Source organism: Triturus cristatus, chromosome 1_2 (assembly GCF_964204655.1).
Source record: "Triturus cristatus chromosome 1_2, aTriCri1.1, whole genome shotgun sequence".
In the NCBI taxonomy this organism is placed as follows: Eukaryota; Metazoa; Chordata; class Amphibia; order Caudata; family Salamandridae; genus Triturus; species Triturus cristatus.
Window position 1 is genome coordinate 522,277,655 of NC_140580.1, and position 20,039 is coordinate 522,297,693.

General features: G+C 49.4%; 1 protein-coding gene across 2 annotated transcripts in view; it reads right to left on the bottom strand.

The window, feature by feature from the left end:
• ABCC2 (ATP binding cassette subfamily C member 2) overlaps positions 1-20,039 on the bottom strand; it is a 354,899-nt gene that overhangs the window by 161,753 nt on the left and 173,107 nt on the right. For both annotated transcript variants that reach the window (XM_085606294.1, XM_085606296.1), the window contains exon 10: positions 16,266-16,520. In XM_085606294.1, the coding sequence (XP_085462420.1) occupies positions 16,266-16,520 (255 nt within the window). The remainder of the gene's footprint in view (positions 1-16,265; positions 16,521-20,039) is intronic.

Here is a 20,039-nt window from a genome sequence, read left to right on the forward strand (position 1 = left end):
CCACAATCCTTGTCATGGTGAAACAAAAAAGTCACTAAATTAATCTGTGCTTAACACTCTGTAGCTTGGCACAATATAAGCTTAATTTAGTGGTAATGTGTAAAGGATTTAAGAAGCACACAAACAGTAAAAAAGCTAGAAAACAACTTAAGAAAAATCTCAAACCAATTTGGAAAGGCTAGAATACATTTTAATGAATAAAATGATACCAGGATGACAAACTCTGATCACTACAGCCGGTGATATTCAATTTTAAAGCTTTAGGAAAAAATAGTGCATAAAAGCACAAAGTTCCACTCGCGGTCATCTGGTTGTGCTAGATGGTGGAAAGTCACAAGTTCAGGCTGACCGCAATGAAGTGCAGGTTGAGTACAGGGACCAGATTAGTCCAGCTGAAAAGTTATATTGTAAGTCAGGTGCAAAGGTCTCTATACTGCAGAGAGAACAATTTACAAATAAACACGGCAAAAACAAAGGCAATGATAATCTTGCGACAAATAAAAAGGAAGCGTGCATGGAACATCGAAGGTAAAGCCATCGAGATAGTGACTATCTATAAGTACTAAGGAGTGTGAATCGAGCATAAAAGACGGCCCTCCGCTCACATCACTGCAATGCAAGGAACAGTTCAATCTTTGGAAGGCATTTTTTGTAGAGCAAGGAAAGGCATAAAATCACCTAATCTGACTCCCTTAATCCGATTAATGGGGGCAAACTTTTACCATCTGTAGCCCATGGTGCAATAGCCTTCAAAGACAAGATGACAACATGGCTGGACGGAGCACAGTTGGCCTGCTTTCTAAAGTCTTCTTCCGACCGACCGCTACCGCTCATGCGTAAATTCGTAGAGAATTTAACATTTCATCCCAAAAGTGGATCCTGAAAGCTAGATTTATAGCGTATTGTCTAAAAGCTAACCAAGCCCGGGAAAATATACTAAAGAAACACATCTGAACAATGATAAACACCAGAGGGTCCACATGGTGCGAATATCTAGCCCACTGAGGCAAGGTATTGGAAGCAAAGGAAATATGGTCAGCCCCCCTACTCATACCAGCGGCCGCAAGACTTTTAAAAAAACAAGCTACGTTAATGTCTGCCGACAGCGATATGCAAACATTAAAAAACCTAAGTCATGTAAGCTGGGCTTTAACCTCTATACTAGTGGGACCTTGTCATATTATCTGTCCTCCTCTTTAAAACCAATAATGAAGCGACAACTAATGAGACTGCAGTTCGGACTGATCCCACTGTTGGCATACAAATATGGGTGAGGGTACAAAGAGTCTGTAGCTACTAAGTGCCGAGCATGCGGAGCAGTAGAGGAATCACTAACTCACATATTGGGCATCTGTGAGACACTGCGCCCGCTGAGAATATACTGGCTCCGCCCAATCTTGCATATTTTAAATATACAGACATGTCAGCTGCCCTAGTTGACTGCATGAAAGGCGAACAGGCACAGCTGGCGGCACTCTTCTTGAAATACTTGATGGCAGTAAGGGCATTTTTGGACTCCGACCATCGCACAGAACTATAATTCATAAAGTTGGGTCAAGTTTTTCTCTTTTTAAGGCGTCATGCTTCTAGCGGCTTAAGCAGTGTTTTTAATTTTTGTTAATTTGTGCACAACTGACTGAAACAATCAGTTTTTTTACTTTTTATAATATTGGATTATATGCACTTTATACTGTACATTTATATGGGGCCTCATTGCAATGATTTTAATTAATTGTGCAATAAAATTATCTATCTATCTATCTATCCGGCGCAAAGGGTTCTGCCCAACTTGGAGGCCACAAGGAGGGGAAGAGTGAGCATCACAGATGGTCATCACTGTAGCATGAAGAGCCGGACGAGGGTCGCAGACAGTCTTTGCTGTAGCTTTGTGTTGGTAGTCGGCGCAGGCTGTCGCAGTTGTAGAGCAAAGCGCAAGTCTCGCATTGCCGGTCACTGTGGACTGTTGTTTTCAGCATGAAGAGCAAGTTACATCGTAGCTTCATGTTGGTGTTCATCATGGGTGCCAGAGTTTCAGAGGGAACAGTCCAGTTTGCATTTTCGAGGAACCCAAACTTTAGGTTTTCAACTTTTCTTCAGGAGGAGTAGACTCTGATGCCAGCAAAGGGTCCAGGACCTGGGGGGCACCTCTTGGAGGTCAGGGACTCACACCAGCAGAGGCCAGCAAGCAGGGTTCAGACAGATCCAGTTGCAGGTTCAGGCAGTTCCAGTTGCAGCAGGTCAGCTGGTCAGTTTGAGGAGGCCTCTGAAGTGTTGTGTCCCTGGAGCTCACACAGGCGGTCAGCCAACTGACCCATGGAGTCACTCTGGTTAGCCTGGAATGAAGGCAAGCAGGTCCAATCTTCTGTCTCAGACAGCAAGGTAGTTCTTTAAGCAGGAGGGCAGTCCTCTGGCAGCAGGGCAGTCCTTCCTCTGTAACTTCCACATGTCCAGGAGTGTTCTGATGAGTGCACCAATCTCTTCCTCTTTAGGAAACTCCTAAAGACAGAACTTTTCTGTTACTAATTGCTCTGACCTGGCATACTTCTCTTCTGCAGCGCAGAGATACACCTTCGGGGGCGATTATGGCGCTCTACAAATTCATTACAAATACGAATACAAAAATACAAATACATTGAAATGATGCTTGTGCGAATTTTAAAGGTCTTTTTCGCTCTTTTCTTGCTGTTTAAAGTATGAAGACTCTAGCAGATGTTAACACATTGTCTTCCAAAAGATCCTAGGCTGTGTAATGCTGTTTTGTTCTCTTTATTCATAAATATTATCTACTGAGCTGCATGGTGGTACTATGGTATACATTCATTTTTGTTTTCCGTATTGCTCTGTTGGATTTTTTTTTTAAAGGGTGTTTTATATAGCACAAACTTGACCCGAAGGTATTGGGTATCGGAGTGCTTTACACAAGCACCAGTTGCATTACATGAGGACACATTCATTTTTTTAGGCATGGGAAGATTAAGTGATTTGCCCAGAATAACAGGATGTTGCGCGTCTTTGCCGAGACTAGAACCCGGTTCCCCAGATTTGAGGTCGACCGCCCTAGCCGTTAGGCCAACTCCTCTCCTGAATTGATGGATTGGTTCTCTGCAGACGTCAATGTGTTTTTTTTATTATCATTTCAATGCCACATTAAAAAATATATAAAACGATAGAAATAAAGAAATTAAAGGGACCAAAACTGTGCTGCAGAATTACAATGAGAATAGGAAATGTAGAGCAAATGGAATTACCTGGACAGTCATAGAAAGAATAAGGGTACATCCTTCATAAACATTTACAACTACATGGTTTCCACATACATTTCTTCATGTAAAGTAGTCAATACATGAGTACATTACGCAAGTTTACTTCATAGAGTATTCCTGTATATTTGTGACTTAATGCACATTAAGTCACTTTTGTTTAATGTACTGAAATAAATATTTAAATACATGACACATACTGCTATATAAATGCTGCACTAGGGACAGATTGGTAAATAAGGTGCCCAGATACGTTTGGAAAACCCATTTCGAAAACTTTGTAAATGCCCAACACCGTACAATTGTGTGGATATTCACTTGCCTGCATTGCATTTCCGCTGCCACTTCTCAGGTACACTGATGATTACGTCCATTGCCCAAGCGAAAGCAAAATGCACATTTGTTTACTGTACAGAAGCGTTGTGTACAATAAAAACAAAGTTTTTTCTAGGCATAGGTAACACATATATCTGGAAAAAGATTTTGGAATCCGCACCATTGTAAAAAGTTGAGGTAAGACCAGTGAGTGCTTTGCATGACCTTGAGGAGCTGTAGTATATTTATTTATTTATTTGCTGGTTTGTATAGCGCTGGAATCGACTCCTGGTGGAGTATCTCTGCGCTTTTGGAGCCGGTCGAAACAGAGGTGTGAAAGAATGGGGCTAGATCTAATTTCTGAACAGTACAGTTTTCAAGTGTCTCCTGAAAGTGAGGTGTTCTTTACACTGTCTCAAAGACAGAGGGAGTTTGTTCCATAATGTGGGTCCTGTAATTGATAGTGCTTTGCTCCCATGTCTGGCTTTTTTTGCACGGGGGATCACTAAGAGAGGATTGTTGCTGGACCTGAGCGATCGAGTTGGAATATAGGGAACAAATTTGTTTAGAAGGTAGGCGGGCCCTTGTCCATTTAGACATTTATGAATCAGACAACATATTTTAAATTTAGTCCTCTGCCGGATTGAGAGCCAGTGCAGTTGCTCAAGGAGGGGCTTAGAAGCAGTTCTCGGGGGGACGTTGAGGACAAGGCGAGCTGCCGTGTTCTGAATGACCTGAAGCTTGGCCAATACGCCTTCGTTGGCAAAAAGCAACAGGCCATTACAATAGTCAATCCGACTTAAAACCAAAGCCTGAACAAGAGTTCTCCTAAAGGAGTCAGGTAGTAGAGGGAAAACTTTACGTAACAGGCTAATGGTATGGAAGCATATTCCGGAAATATAGTTAACATGCTGTTTGAGTGACAAATCTTGATCCAAACGACCTGTTTGGGTTTGGGAACTGTTCCCAGGTCGTGTGGCCACCAATCAGGGGTCCATAGTATTTTAGCTTCTCCAAACAGCATTACCTCAGTTTTGATGACGTTGCACTGAAGATAATTGGAGGACATCCAATGTGCCACTGCCTTCATGCCCGAAGAGAAAGAGCTTCTTACATCAGCGGAGAGAGTCTTAAATGGGAAGAGGAGCTGTGTATCATCAGCATATGATACTGGGATGAAACCATACATGCGCATCACTCTTGCCAGGGGTGCCACATAGATGTTAAAAAGGGTTGGGCTTAAACAGGAGCCCTGTGGCACCCCTTTTGAAATCTCTACCTCCGCTGAATGATACGCATCCATGGTGACTCTCTGGGAGCGATCGGATAGGAAGCTCTTTAACCAGTCAAGGGCTTTATCCTTGATGCCAGCGTTCGACAACCGATCGGTCAGGATGGTGTGTGACACGGTGTCGAACGCTGCCGACAGATCTAAAAGAACCAGGATCACTGAGAAGCCCTTGTCCTGGTACATATGTAGATCTCAAGTGACAGACAGAAGGGTGGACTCCGTGCTGTGTTTCAGCCTGAACCCTGACTGAGAGTAGTCCAGGCCGCCGGCAAGTTCGATGTAGCTGGACAGATGGTGGTTTACATGCTTTTCAATCAGTTTCCCTAGAAATGGTAATAAGGATATGGGCCTGAGATTAGCTAGTTCGGTCCATGGGATGGTAGTATTTTTCCTGATAGGTCTAACAAGGGCTCGTTTCCATTCTCTGGGGACGTTGCCTGAGCTAAGTGAAAGATTCACCAGTCTTTCAATCATGGGGCAGAACTGTTCAGTCAGGGCAGGCATTATCCTAGCTGGGATAGTATCATCTGGACTACCACTTTTGATCTGTGATACTAATGAGGAAGTTTCTTGTAAAGAGATGAGAGGGAAGGTATCTAACGTATATTTGTCCTGCTTCAGTTCGGTATCCATCTCAAGGGGCGCCGTATCTATAGTAGTTGCTCTATTGGCGCAAACTATTTTATCTGCGGCTGACTGAGGCCCCCACAGGGGGCCACTAGAGAGGTCAGCATTCTAGTGTCACCTGGGCACCCCACACCCCCCGCCCCCATCAGGGGCAGGGACTCTGGGTGGAGTCCCCCCAGCCTGGTCGCGGCACGCTAGGGGCGTCACTTCCTGGGCGCCAGGACTTGGGGAGGGGATATATGCCTCCCCCACGATCTTAGCGCCCTCTTTGCGCGCCCGACATGCCATCTGGATCAAGAGACCTGTAGGTATGAGGGCCCACGGCCTGGCTGTGCCCGGACCCAACGGGTTTGTGGGATGCCAGGGCGGGCTGCAGTGGGGCGGCCGGTTCCCGTGATTCAGCGCGAGCTGGGTCTAAACAGCGGGGGAGCATCAAGAATCAATCAGCCCGAATCACTGCTCACTCCCGGGAGAGTTGTTGTAGGTATGAGGTTACGTGTGTCATATATCTAAAAGCAATGACAGAAACAGCAAAATACAAGTCGGCTGGCACACTATGCTAAGCACAGATTGAGCTTTGGGCCAATTGGGTTGCGGCACTATCATGATCCACACGGCCCTGCCACCTCCAACCCCTTAATGAGCGTGTCGCTGCCCCATGGCGGGAAGGGCCACCCCTCCTTGGCCGTCACGGGCCTCCGCCAGGTACTGGTCGAGGAGGCCGCATCCCGTCACAGGCATGGGAGGATATTCAGGGGTAATCACAGGCAGCAGGAGACCGAGCGAGCTGACTAGGTTTAGCCAGTGTAAGTCTGGTGACTGGGTATAGGGGGGATGGGTCTATACAAGCACGGGGCAGGCTTGGCATGAGGGGCCGGGCTCAAAGCCGCAGTCATTGGGCCGCATTGACACGGGGTGAAGCACCACTTAAGCTGCATCAAGGGTTAAGATGACAGTAGAGCAGTTACTTGCCCCAACCCGCTTAGTAACATATATGAAAATGTGAGGCTGATTGGTTGCCCCGGTGTACATGCAAGGTTCGTTAATGAATTTGTCCCCACAGTTGCAGCTTCGAGATCGACCGTCCTGCCTCCAGTGACCGGAAGTGACACGTCAAACCCGCACCCCACCCCCAGAGGCTCCCGGTATCACTGCTCCTCCGGTGCTCCCTGTCTAGTTCATGGCTGAGGTACAGTTATTCGGGGTGGTTTGTCGTGGCCTCTCGTCTGGGTTGAGGGCCCGGTCAATGATATTAAAAGGGGCCTACTGACCAGGATCTGACGATCTCCTTTCATCAGGAAAGGGTCACGGTGGCTTTCATGCTGCACAAGGTACTTAAATGATAATTAACAGCCACAGTGCCACATGGGTTAATGTGTCTGTCGTCCACTGCAAATGGCATGTGTGCCTATCAGGGGGCTGCTTAGACCATCACAACAAACAATATGAGCAGGGAAGTGTGAGGTGGCGCGGGCTATCCGAGCGCAATGTTTGGTGATGTCACACGCTGTCTTTGTTTTACAGGCACGGGACAGTGGATGCCAGAGAGCAACAGGGCATTCACAAGGGTGCAAAAGGGTGGGAAGATACTGAGGAAAAACCAGCGGGAATTGATAAATTATCTGGGTACTTGCGTTGCTCAGGCACAGGGTGGCGCAGAACAGGCAACGTCACATGATGTATGTTGACGGGGCGTGTGCTGTTAGGAACACGCTTAGGCAGTCGGATCATTGGTCGCAGCGCCCTTATTAGATGTACTGGGAACATTTTGTCTACGAACATGTGCTCACTTGCCAACTGCTCTTCACGTGTCATTTGTATATTTTCCCTCATGCGGATGTAATTTAACTGGGGCACTTGCGTTTCTGAGGTACAGGTTAGCGTAGAACATGCAGCGTCGCAGGATATGTTCGGTGGTTCACAGACACGCTTTGGCTACCGGATTATATGGGTGCAGCGTCCTTGCTAGGTGGAACAGCCCTAGTTCCTGCATAAGGGCGATAAAGCGTTCTGTTCATAGCCATTTGTTGTCACAGGATTATACCACTGTGTTTGGGCAAAAGATTGAATTTTAATAGTACACAGGTTAGGTGTTTGATGACTCTGCGGACTGGTAGCTGTAAACTATGGGGTATCAATCCATGTTCGTTCTGCATGTAACAACAGTGTATGAGCGAGGGGCAGTCTTTTTCAGCCTACATTATTCACAGGGTGCACTCAAGGTTCATGTAGGGATCGTTAAGGTGGGGTCCATACAGTGTTGCCTTTGTGAGGACCTGCGCAGCGGATTGGTTGGTTGTGGTGCCTTTCCTTGGAGTTGGGATGCTCGGTACAAACTTCGGCTTGTCCCGTTGGCGTCTGGGGGTGCTCTGGGGGCCGTGCGCTCGTGCAATCCTTGTACCATCAGGGTTGATGTAACATGTGTACATCGCTCAAGGCGCCTCTAAGCCCGGTAATGCGCATAAAGGCAGCCTTAAACCTTGGTGGTTTTAGAGTTTCTCGTTGGTCTAATGGGGGTTATTACTGATATCGATATGTCTACCTCATTTTCATTGTTTGATTTTGCTCGCAATAAAGTGTCAGGCATAGTCCTTTAAATGTCACTCATAGTTGCACTGAAGTGATGAACATGTCACACATTGCAGGCTGAAACCTTGACAGCTATGGATGGGGGCGGCTAGCTCTTGGTTGGCTAGGCAACTGTGCTATAATTGTGGCGTATTTATCTGATGCAAATAGAACCATTGACTAAACCAATAGGTGGGCTTGTTGTAGGAGTAGTGCTCCTTTTGTAGTAAATATACCACGTATTGGAGTATTGCTCCATCCTCATATCCAAATACTTTGTCTAACCTTTTGGCATGCTGGGATACCTTAGAAAAGGTGGTATGGGAGACATAAGCTGGGGAGGGACGCCAGCATGGCGACACAGCACACGTCAGTGCAGATGACGGATGGGTCTGCAGGCTATCACCCAATTGGTGTCGCGAGTGACCACTCAGATGGTCATCGTTTCTCTGTCCCCCTCCCTCCCAGCACAAGTGCATGTCAGGGGGCCAAGGTGGGGCACTCCAGAGAGGTCCACCTTCTCTTTAGTTTTGTTGGTTTCGAAGTAGGCAGGAACTGTACTTCTCCCCCAGTGGCTTTAAACTGTAGAGGGGTCTTCTGGGACGTGGCATGGTTGTGTCCGGCTGTCCTTCGGTTTGCTTATATCAATGTGCGGTTCTAACTTAGTATTATGCCCGGGTTGCAAGGAGGGAATTCGCACATTCTTTCACCTTTACCAGAGTCGCCTGTTTGCCCCCCGTGTGTATGTCTGGATTGCGGAAAGATGGGGGTTATAGTTTTGTGGCCGTTTTCCGGGGAAGTGGCCCCATTGGCGAGTTTCTGCATGATGCAGAGGTTTCCTGGCGGTTTCTTAATTGGCACTAAGGCTTTGGACCTCTATTCTGTTTCACGAGTCCTCGTAGTGCCCTCACTAAGTGGGATGATAGTGATAAGTTGGACATGGCATCTAGTATTGGGACGATCGCCGAACCTCACATGCGACTTACAAATCCAGGTTCAGCATCATAGGATTAGTGGAGAAATCCCAGCAGATGGTATTTTGTTGACCACAAAGGCAGAATGGGTTGATAAGTCGCCTATGTCATTGAATTGGATGACATCTGAATAGCAACAGGTGGATAGCACATTGGGTGCTTGTGACAAATTTGATAATGGTGCAGGATAATTATTGTTTTACTCTAGGAAACGGGGATCCTATTCCTAGGTTCTATCTTTCTTTACCGTTGGTTTCCAGCCCAATGGTGGGACAGTACAATTTTACACTTACTCGGGGCTATTACAACGCAAGGAGAGGTGCTGCGAAGGGCCCATCGGAGGCCGTGGTACTGTCGGTGGATATCGAAAAGGCATTCGATAGCGTGGAGTGGCCGTATCTGTTTCGGGTGCTGAAGGGGTTCGGCCTGGGGGACCACTTCGTGCGCTGGACCAGATTGTTATATCGTTCTGCCACAGCTAGAGTCCGCACGGGACGTACTATCTCAGCGGCTTGTCGGGTAGAGAGAGGCACTCGTCAGGGTTGTTCGTTGTCCCCACTTTTGTTTGCCTTGGTGATCGAGCCCTTAGCGGCGCATGCTCGTAAGGGATGTTTCTATGAGGGGGTTCCGCTGCGTGGAGAGCTACACCACATCTCCCTGTACGCGGATGACCTCTTGTTGTATCTCGCAGATGCGCGGGATTCTTTGCGGGGCGCTAGACTCTTGCTCCGGGAGTTTGGCTACTTCTCGGGGTTGCAAGTTAACTGGGCTAAGACTTGCCTGTTTCCTCTGTCCCCTGGGACCCAGGCGCCCTTGGCGCTTGCCGACCTACGTTGGGAACCTGTCTGCCTGTCTTACCTGGGCGTCCGCATATTTCACGCTCCTGCCGATCTCTTCGAGGGCAATGTGGGTGGCGCACTGAGGGGGCTTAAGGGGAGTATGGCATTCTGGCGCACCCTCCCGCTGTCGGTGGCCGGGCGAGTGGCGCTGCTGAAAATGGTAGCGCTGCCGCGATTGCTTTATTTCTTTCGCACCTTGCCGATATGGATTCCGGCTTCCTTTTTTAAGACGCTTCGGGCCCTGCTGACAGGGTTCATCTGGGGAACAGGCAGACGTCGGGTGGCGTTGGCCACTCTGATGAGACCGAGGGTGGAGGGGGGGCTGGCAGCTCCGGACTTTGAATGGTATTATTTGGCAGCGCAGCTGCAATGGCTTACACAGGCTGTGGCGCGCGAGTTCAGAGGCCCGGGGGGTTCGCAGGGTAGGATCATCCCTAGACATGTGCTGTCCTTTATTGTGCTTCAGCAAAAACTCTGGTTGGACCAGCTTACGCTCGAGGAGCGCACGCTTCGGCTCTGCTGGATCCGCAGTCAGAAACGAACGGGCTTCGTGGTCCCATATGCCCCGGAAATTCCTTTGGGCATGTGTATGGCTCTCCCACATGGCGGAGACTGGTCGGCCTTGGCGGGCTGGGAGGAATGTGGGGTTCACATGCTTGGGGACCTATATAGAGACGGGGTTTTGTTGCCGTTCCAGGAATTACAGAGGGATTTTGACTTGCCGAGGGGGGGATTATCTCCTTCACTCTGCCTTGGTGTCCGGGATTCGGAAACATTGGAGGGGGGGCTGTCGGAACCCCCAACATCCTTGGGATGTCAGTACGTCGTTATGGCGGCGGGCACCGTTCAGGCCATTACCTGTCTCTATAGGCGGCTGTCCACGGAAGGGCTCGCGCCCCTGGCGATCCTGCGGGAGAAATGGGAGGGGGACCTTGGTAGGCCTATCCCGGAGACGGCGTGGACGCAGCTGTTGCGGCAAACCTGGAAAGGCACACGCAATGCTAGGTTTCAACTGGTCCAATTCTACACTCTCCACAGAGCCTACTCAACTCCGGCAAAGATTTTGCGGTATTTCGGAGGCTCTTCATCGGGATGCCCTCGGTGCAATGCGGATGGGGCTGACTTCGGACATATGTTCTGGTCCTGTCTGGGTCTGGGCTCTTACTGGGCTGATGTGGTGGCGTGTTTGAATCAAGTGACTGAGCGTGAGCTGGCAGTAGACATGGGAACTTGCCTTCTACTTTGGTTTCCGCACACCCGCCGTACAAAAATTACGAGCAAATTTATTGATTTGGGGCTGATAATGGCAAAAAGGGAGCTTACCATGCATTGGAAGGCAAGGGCAGGGCCGAGCTTTAGGAGGTGGAAGGCGAGTTTCCTGGTTAGGGCAGGGAATGAAGGGACGCTTCGTCTACAGTTGCTAGGGTGTGGGGAGCTTTGGTGGAGGAGCTACGTTGCCCGGGGGAGCAGGATGAGGAGGGTGGGGATCAGGTGCGCATGGCCCGGAATATGGGGAGTGAGGAGGGGCCCACTGGGACCGCCGGGGAGTCTGCTCAGGAGGAGGCCCGCTTGAATACTTTCCGAGAGAAATCGGTATTCGTACAATTTCTTAAGACGTGCAGAGTGGTCGAGCTGCAGGAGTAGTATGCATGTGGGTGGCAGCATGCAGCCTTTGGTCCTTTTGAGAACACTGATGGAGCTCATCCCATAATTTTGAGTTCGGCTCCCTGGCTGCGTGGGGCACTATATGTTTCACCGGGAGGGGGTCCGCCGCGGGCACACTGACAAGGGGGCGTGGGGGTAGAGAGGAGGCGGGGTGGGGGTGTTAGGGAAGAAAATGCTGCGGAACTACCTTCTCCTGCACTGTCCTAAGTTACCTAGCTCTCTTGCACGAGACTACTGTATGTAACGTTGATTTCATGCTGCAATAGTTGGGGAAAAATCAATAAAAATTCTTTAAACAAGGAGAGGTGCTGCGAAGGCAATGCCTCGGCCTCTGATGGACTATGTTTAATTTTAGTTGTGTGGGAGTGGGGCTCGCAACTCGTCTCATCTTGCTATGTCTGGTCGATGCAGCTAAAAAGTGCCCTCTGCAAACAAGGGCAGGCTACAGGTCGCTTCAGTTGAGACATATTTACCCGCGCTTTAGCCAGGGCACCAGGGGAGTTGTGGTAGTTGTCGTCTAACAAGTGTGCTGCAGTGCAAAAAAGTTTGGTAAACACTGCGTTAGAGCCAAATGGCGACAGGGTATTATAGACCATCTGCCATTCCCAATATTCAGGAAACGGCAGGGATTTGCACATAATGTTCCCCTCTGGTTCCCACAGACTTGTCTGCCCCCTGGGCTATTCTTCTATGGGCTTGAACCAGAGACTGGAAGGGGCATCTTCTGCGTCCTGTGTCCCTAATACGTTGATAGTCAACACTGGGGTAGATGTACCTTGAAGGGCCGGTTGGTGGTATCTCCCAACGGATCCACTGAAGGTGTAATGCAGCTAAACATAAAACTGGGAATCTGGGATTCTGACACTTTTTCGAATTAAGCATCCAGAGTCAGAGATGGTTAGCAGGTACTGGCATCTGTGATCCGACGGCAGTTAAGCAAGCGAAGTGCGCTGCGTAAGTTGTCAATACACGAAAGAGGAGGTGTCGCCAATAGCGGGACAATATATATATGGTTCAAACCAGATTTGACACCAATAAGATGTAATGTAATGTAATTTTATTTTTGTAAAGCGCGACTTACACTCCACGGAGCATCTTGGCGCTGACCACTCATGTCTAGGAGGTGTTTGGCCAAGGAGCTGGTGAGGCACCAGTAAGACAGTATCTGGTGTCTCTGAGGATTGGGTTTAGACTAGGGCTAAACAGGCTGTGTCTGTGAGTTTCAAAATCCATGTCTTTAGAGCCTTTCGGAAAAGGTTCTCTGATGGGATCTGGCGTAGTTGGAGTGCTAGTTTATTCCAGGCCCTAGCACCCAGTACTCCAAGGGATTTTCCTCCTTTCGTGGCTAGTCTAAATTTGGGAGTCACCAGCAGGTTCAGGTTGGAAGATCTGAGTGAGCGAGAAGGCACATATCTTCCAACCCTTTTTGGTAGGTGGGACCCAGCTGGTGGTAGGACCTAAAGGTGATTACTAAGATTTTGAATAGTACCCTTTTGTGGATGGGCAACCAGTGCAGGATCTTGAGTGCTGCTGATGCAGACGACTTCCTGGGCCATCTCAGCACGAGGCGGGCGGTGGCATTCTGGACCATCTGCAGTCTATGCAGTACTGCTTTACTGGAGCCTGCATATAGACTGTTGCAGTAGTCCAGGTGAGATGTAATAAGGGCCACCGCCACCGTCTTTCTGGCTGTCAGTGGGAGAAGGTCGAAGAATCTTCTGAGGCCTTTGATTATGCTAAAGCAGGACCCTGCCACAGCACCTGCTTGTTGCCTAAATGACAGGGCCTCGTCAAACCTAATCCCAAGGTTGCGGGCCATAGTAATGGTGTTAGGGGGGACTTCTGCATCTTGTGGCCACCATGATTTGGGGGAGAAAAGGTTTTGTTGTCCGAATGGTAAAATTTCGGTCTTGCCCGAATTACATTTGAGATGATGTTTTCTCATCCAGTCGAATGTGGCGGTAAGACAATCTCTCAGATTTTCCTCTGCCTTTGTTGTATTGCTGTCTAATACGAGGATGAGCTGAGTATCATCAGCATAAGATATAGTGCTGATGTTAAAAGAAGTAATAAGCTCTATCAGGGGGGTCATGTACAGGTTAAATAGTACTGGGCTTAAACTAGAGCCCTGTAGTACCCCTGTTTTTAATGCTTTCTCCTCTGAGCAGTATTTCCCTAGTACCGTGACTTGCTTCCTGTGGCTGAGGAAGTTTATTAGCCATTCAAGAGCAACTCCTGCTATTCCTGATTCAGCTAGGCGGCCAATTAATACGGAGTGTGAGACCGTATCAAAGGCCGCCGTTCAACAGGGTTAGCACTCAAAGGAGTCTGTGCAATTGTCTGGTCAACGGGGTGAAGTAAGTGCACTCCAGAACCAAGGGTAGGTGACCTGTTGCTGCAGTTAAGCTCAAAAGCCCCGCACGGTCAGCTATATTAGCCATGCTTGGTGTGGACGCGGTCAGCCAACATAGTGTACTGCCGTCCCAATACATGGAGTAACAAGGCGTCAAGCACAATGGGCTACTAAGTCAATAGAACATTTGGCACGTCCAGTGTTAAACAAAAATTTAACAGGGCAGGTAATTTTCCACCGCTGGGGATGCTCCAGGTTGGCAGTGGGTACCCCCCCAACCCTCCCTCCTATTTGGGAAAAATCGAGGATGGGGGTAGAGTAGGACTTAGTCAATCTTGAATGTTAGGCCCCACATTGCAGACAGTGCGCACTGTGCTAATCAGACAGATTCTCTAAGCCGGTAGTCCTACAGGCTTTCACCACAGAGGGAGCTGAGCGGGCAAAATTCGAATAAGGTATGCAGGGGAAGTTCTGGAGGGCGGCCTTGCTCATTTTCACATTCGCCTAGCTATGGACATTCCTGTGCGTCTTGATTTAGCAAGCAAAGGGTCTTTGCATATGTTAAGTATAATCCTTCCCGCCCTAATAGCCAAAGTAGGCAGGCGGGTTAAGGAGCGGTCTCCTAACAAGTGGGCTGCGGTCCCATGGATGGAAGACACAGGTGTCTAGGCACACACAGTGCTAGAAGGGTGCCAGCTACGGGAGATCAGTAAATAGATGGGGCAATGGGTGCCATAGTGTCTGAATTCGTTCCGCCCAGAGTTGGCACGGGGTGGAGTCATGTGAGGCAGTGGAACTTTCACGCAGAAGGGTGAATAGTTAATTGCACAAGTCACAAGCCAAAGGGGCTTTGATTTCATCAGACACTAGCTGAACCAGGCTAACGTCAAGGGCTATTGGGATATAGATGGGTCATCTATAACCAGTAGGGATGGTTCTCTTTCATCTAGATTTGCAGGAGGTCCTAGACAGGAGAGGTTGCGGGTAAGACTATAGCTGTTTTGGTGGGGGGCCCTGGCGGCGACGGTGGCCACCTCCAGAGCTGTGGCGGAGTTACAGGGCAATCTGGAAGCAAAGTGGTACAGAAGGGTACCTCTGCGTGGCACCATAGGGGGTGCCAGAGCCAACTCCTAGGAGCCTCATGGGAGGTTCTTGGGAAATCGTGTCGGTGCCCCGTTAGTTCTTCGGGCGGTGGTGGGCCTGAACAACTGGGGGTTTGCTATGCTACGCTCCGCCCTAAAAGGGGCGTGAGCAATAAGGGACCATGTGTCACGTGATCCGGGAAGAGGATCACCAGTAAGGGCAGCACAGGTGGGGTTCGCCCTATTGCTGCCTGGCTCATCAGGCGGCCCAGTTGGTTGCCTGCCCTTGGATCGCCCGTAAGATAACCCACCTATTACATAACGGTGTATGTAATAAACCTGCAGCAACTGTACCCAAACAAAAAATGTGTGGTGTGTATTTATTTGCATGTAGGTTATGTTGGAGGGGTGGGAAAGGATGCCAATGGTGATACTATGCGGCTGACCGAGGCCCCCGCAGGGGGCCACTAGAGAGGTCAGCATTCTAGTGTCACCTGGGCACCCCACACCCCCCACCCCCATCAGGGGCAGGGACTCTGGGTGGAGTCCACCCAGCCTGGTCGCGGTGCGCTAGGGGCATCACTTCCTGGGCGCCAGGACTAGGGGAGGGGATATATGCCTCCCACACCATCTAAGCGCCCTCTTTGCACGCCCGACACGCCGTCTCCCACCCTACCGCTTACTCGGCGTGGTTTGTGGCAGGCAGGAGGCAGAGAATGTTGTAATGTTTTCTTTATCATTGCAGGCGGAGTTACAGGGCGATCTGGAAGCAAAGGGGTACAGAAGGGTACCTCTGCGCGGCACCATAGGGGGTGCCAGAGCCAAATCCTATGAGCCTCATGGGAGGTTCCTGGGAAACCATGTCGGCACCCCGTTAGTCCTTCGGGCGGTTGTGGGCCTGAACAACCGAGGGTTTGCTATGCTATGCTCCGTCCTGAAAGGGGCGTGAGTAATAAGGGACCATGTGTCACGTGATCCGGGAAGAGGATCACCAGTAAGGGCAGCACAGGTGGGGTTCGCCCCATTGCTGCCTGGCTCATCAGGCAGGCAGGCGGCCCAGTTGGTTGCCTGCCCTTGGACCGCCTGTAAGATAACCCACCTATTACATAACGGTGTATGTAATAAACCTGCAGCAACTTTACCCAAACAAAAAATGTGTGGTGTGTTTTTATTTGCATGTATGTTATGTTGGAGGGGTGGGAAAGGATGCCAATGGTGATACTATTACAAGTGGGCAAACACCAACGCGCTTCAATAAATAACGTGTACTAGAACTCAAGTACCTCCTTACCTGTAGTCCCTTGGAGAGGTTGGCCAGCACAATATTGATGGGCACAAGCAGTACCATCACTGCCAGCCCAGCCAGGACAGAAGGGCCTAGCTCTAACCACAGGAACACTATGGAAAGCCCAATCTGCATGGGTGAGGACCAGAGGAGATGAATGAAGTTTGTCAGGTCCATAAAGCGCTGTGCGTCGGCAGACATCAGGTTCACCGTTTCCCCCACGGTGGACTCTTTCCGGGTGGAGTTGGAAACGGTCAGAGCCTAAAAGAAAGACAGCATAAATATAAATTGGAAGTGAAGCAAGATATTAGGAATTTAAAACCAATTAATAGTAGAGACTTGTAAAATCAACTGATCATGCTACTGGTTCCTTTATTTTGCACTGTAGGATGATGTTTGGGAACTGCTAACATCGGTTCTCTCAGTGACCACAGATAGCTCATAATTTCCATAGGCATTAAAAACCTCATCATTCCAATGCCAGGTATCATTTAAATTGTCAAATATTTTACCGTATCCTCCGACAGAACACCAGGGATGGAGACATAGGAAAGACCAAGGGCATGTAGAATACAGACAAATAAAGCTGCTTAACATGTAATGTCCCAGTGGATCAGATCATATGTGTAAACCATGGTTTGCTCAATCCAGGGTTGACAGGGCAGAAAGGTAACAATGAAAGTACAGTTTCTTTTAAGTCCAAAAGCAGCAAAGACCAGAAAATGGAAATGTATTGCCCTAGTTATTAGTTAACAAAGCAAGATGTAAGATTTCATGACAACATACAAAGGTTGCGCCTTGTCGGATCCCATCCAATCAAAGTATTCTTCAGAGCTTAATTCTCTGCATACCATCTCAAGTTGATGAAAGGGCGGAGCCAATGGCATACTGAAATGGCAGTGTTTTTTCCAGACCACCAACAGGAGGCTTCTCTGGGGCTTCACTAAGCCACTGAGACTTGTTTTAATAATTTCTTTATTGGCATTTCAACATAAATATTACACTGTGAGATCAACAACATCCGGCACAGGAAGAGCGAAAAGAAGAAAGAAAAGAAGGGGAGGGGTAATACTGCACATACAATATGATGAAGAGAGAAAAAGCAGTGTAACATGCTACATAGTATCATTTCTGACAGCATTTGCACTTTCCGCATTTAACAGAATCGCTTTAATGCATGGGGCCCGTGCCCCGGTGTGGCGTCAAGTTACTTACAACATATTGCCATATACTATTAATATCGGGGTGCTGGAATTACTCCACTGGCACTACAGTTGGGGTGGAGACTCGTGTATGCATAAATGATAGGAATGGATCCCAGATGTCTTTCGGGCGGCACTGGAGAGGCATCATCTCCAAGAATTGGGACAGCTGGTCCTGACAGTAAGCAGCATATCCCAGCCATGTCGACACTGAGGGAACTGCACTTCCACCCCAGTTCCTGGCCAGATTGCGCTTAGCTAATATTAAAAGCATTGCAATGAGACGGCGAGAGGTGGATGGTACATCCCTCACATACCCAAGGAGGCAGAACAGCGGAGTGAGGGGAAGTGGATGACCAATAATTTCCTGAAGGGTACAGTGCACCATGCGCCAACAGTTCGTGACTAAGGGGCATTCCCGAGCCAGGTACAAGAACGATGCCTGGGGTGCATAACATCGCAAACAATTAGCCTCCTCACTCAGTCTATTGCGCTTAAGATGTGAGGGAGTGTGGTACAGCCTATGCAAGAACTTAAAGTGTATAAGGCGCAGCAGGTAGTTGGCCGAAAGTGCAGCGGTTTGCACACTGCAGTATGATCATTGTTTATCAGTCACAGGAGGCTTTATGTCCTGGCTCCATTGAGCCTGAGCAGTGGGGACGCACACCAGTGCTTCATCTTGCATCACCGTATAGAGTCTGGTGACAAATCGACGGTGCAAAGTGTTTGACAGTATATGTTCAAGTGCATGTAATGTCGGGGGAGGAGCCGGAAAGGTGGAGTGAAGTGCACGACATGTGGCCCTGAGTTGTGTGTACAGAAGAGTATCACACATATTAGGTTTAATGTTGTCCGTCGAGGTTGGTGCTGCTAAAAAATGGTCATTCGGGTACAGGTCTGCGAGTGTAATAGGGAGTTTCTTCTTGGCCCGCTTACACTTTCCACCATCCATCATTGTATACAGCGTAGGATCATGTGCTATAGGTATAGAGGGGGCATATAAACAATCAAGGGCCGGTCGCTGTCGCAGACCTTCCCATGCCCATCTCACACACTCCACTGTATCCGCTGCAGTGCGTGTGTGTCTGTAGGGCTGATAGAGTGCTGTGTCGAGCGGGACCGGAGTGACCAGGTCCGCCTCCACCACGACATGCATCTGAAATTTAACCGGATACAACCAGAAGTGCAAATAGAAGGCCTGAGCGCAGAGGGCATACAGCTTCATATCAGGTGCACTGAGGCCACCCTGACTCAAGGGCAGCGTGAGAGTTTCCCACGCAATTCTAGGCTGTTGTACTGCCCATGTCAGGGTACTCAAGTTCTATTGTAAAAAGTGATGGTTTAAAAACATATAAAAATGTGGGTAAAACAACCATTTTGGTGATCGCCAGACGGCCCGTCAGCGACAATGGGAGGCATGTCCTGGCTGAAATTCTCTCCTCCAACCAGGACATTGCTCTGCCATAGTTGGCCTGCCAGAGTTTGTTCCTGTCATGGCTAAGTCATACACCCAATTATCTAACAGGCTCTGACGCCCACTGTAAATTGAACTGCGCCATCCCATGTAGCTTACCGTCAATCGCTTTGAGGCTGGTTTTAACGTCCACCAGGATCTCCTTGAGATCTTCATCGCAGCTTGCCACCCCTGCAGAGGAGGAGTCATGGCCTCCGCTTCGCTCAAGCTCCGCTTGCCGCTGGGTGTTTTTACTTTCAAACAGGAGCTTGATTTGCCGCGTGTCGGGCTTGCCCATTTTTGAAGTTCTGGCCAACAGCTAGCTCCACAAGTCTGGAAGAGAGGCAAAGAACACTGCAGCCAGCTGCGATCTACTATCACAGCCTCCCGCTCGGTGGTCGTGTAGTCGTCGCGCCAAGGCAATCCGGGCAGGCAGTCACAGGTTAGTCCACCCACCAGCACAGGCCCCAGGAGAGGAGGAAGCCCCACAGGACCCGCGTCACACCAAAAGCTCACAGGAGAAGATGACCTTGTGGGGGGGCGACACCGGGCCTCACAGGGAGCAGCCACGCTCCCCACCCCAGGCATCCCTGGTCCTTGTCAGGCAGCAACTTCAGGTATTCAGGGCAGGGGACCGAGGTGACCACCAGCGCCCAGTGGCACGGCCCTGCGAGGAGGCCTGGGCTGCAGGGGCGGACATAATGCACCACCCCTGGCCCCCTCCGCTCAAGATGGTACTCCTCACCTCGGATTATAGGCGTCAGCACCGGCCTTGCAATGTCCCACGGTGCATGGTGAATGGGCACCAGTCTCACCAGTGATGCGTCCCTGGGGGGGCACCACTCCCTCCGCGTGCAATGCAGGCAGACTTGGACCACCTCAAGCACGGCAGTCCCGCCGTGTAGGGTCAGCAGCAGCCGCAGAGGGGGAGAAGCGGCTTTGCAAACACAACACAGGTGATACGTTAAGATTCGAAGTTGGAATGGGATAATACCCATCATCCTTTGCCAGACCTGTGCCAATACCACCAACCATATGGAGGATTGGTTACTAATAAGATTTCGCCTTACCTAAGAAGAGACTCTACCTTGCTAAGGCTTATTCAGCACTATTTAAAAAGAAAAA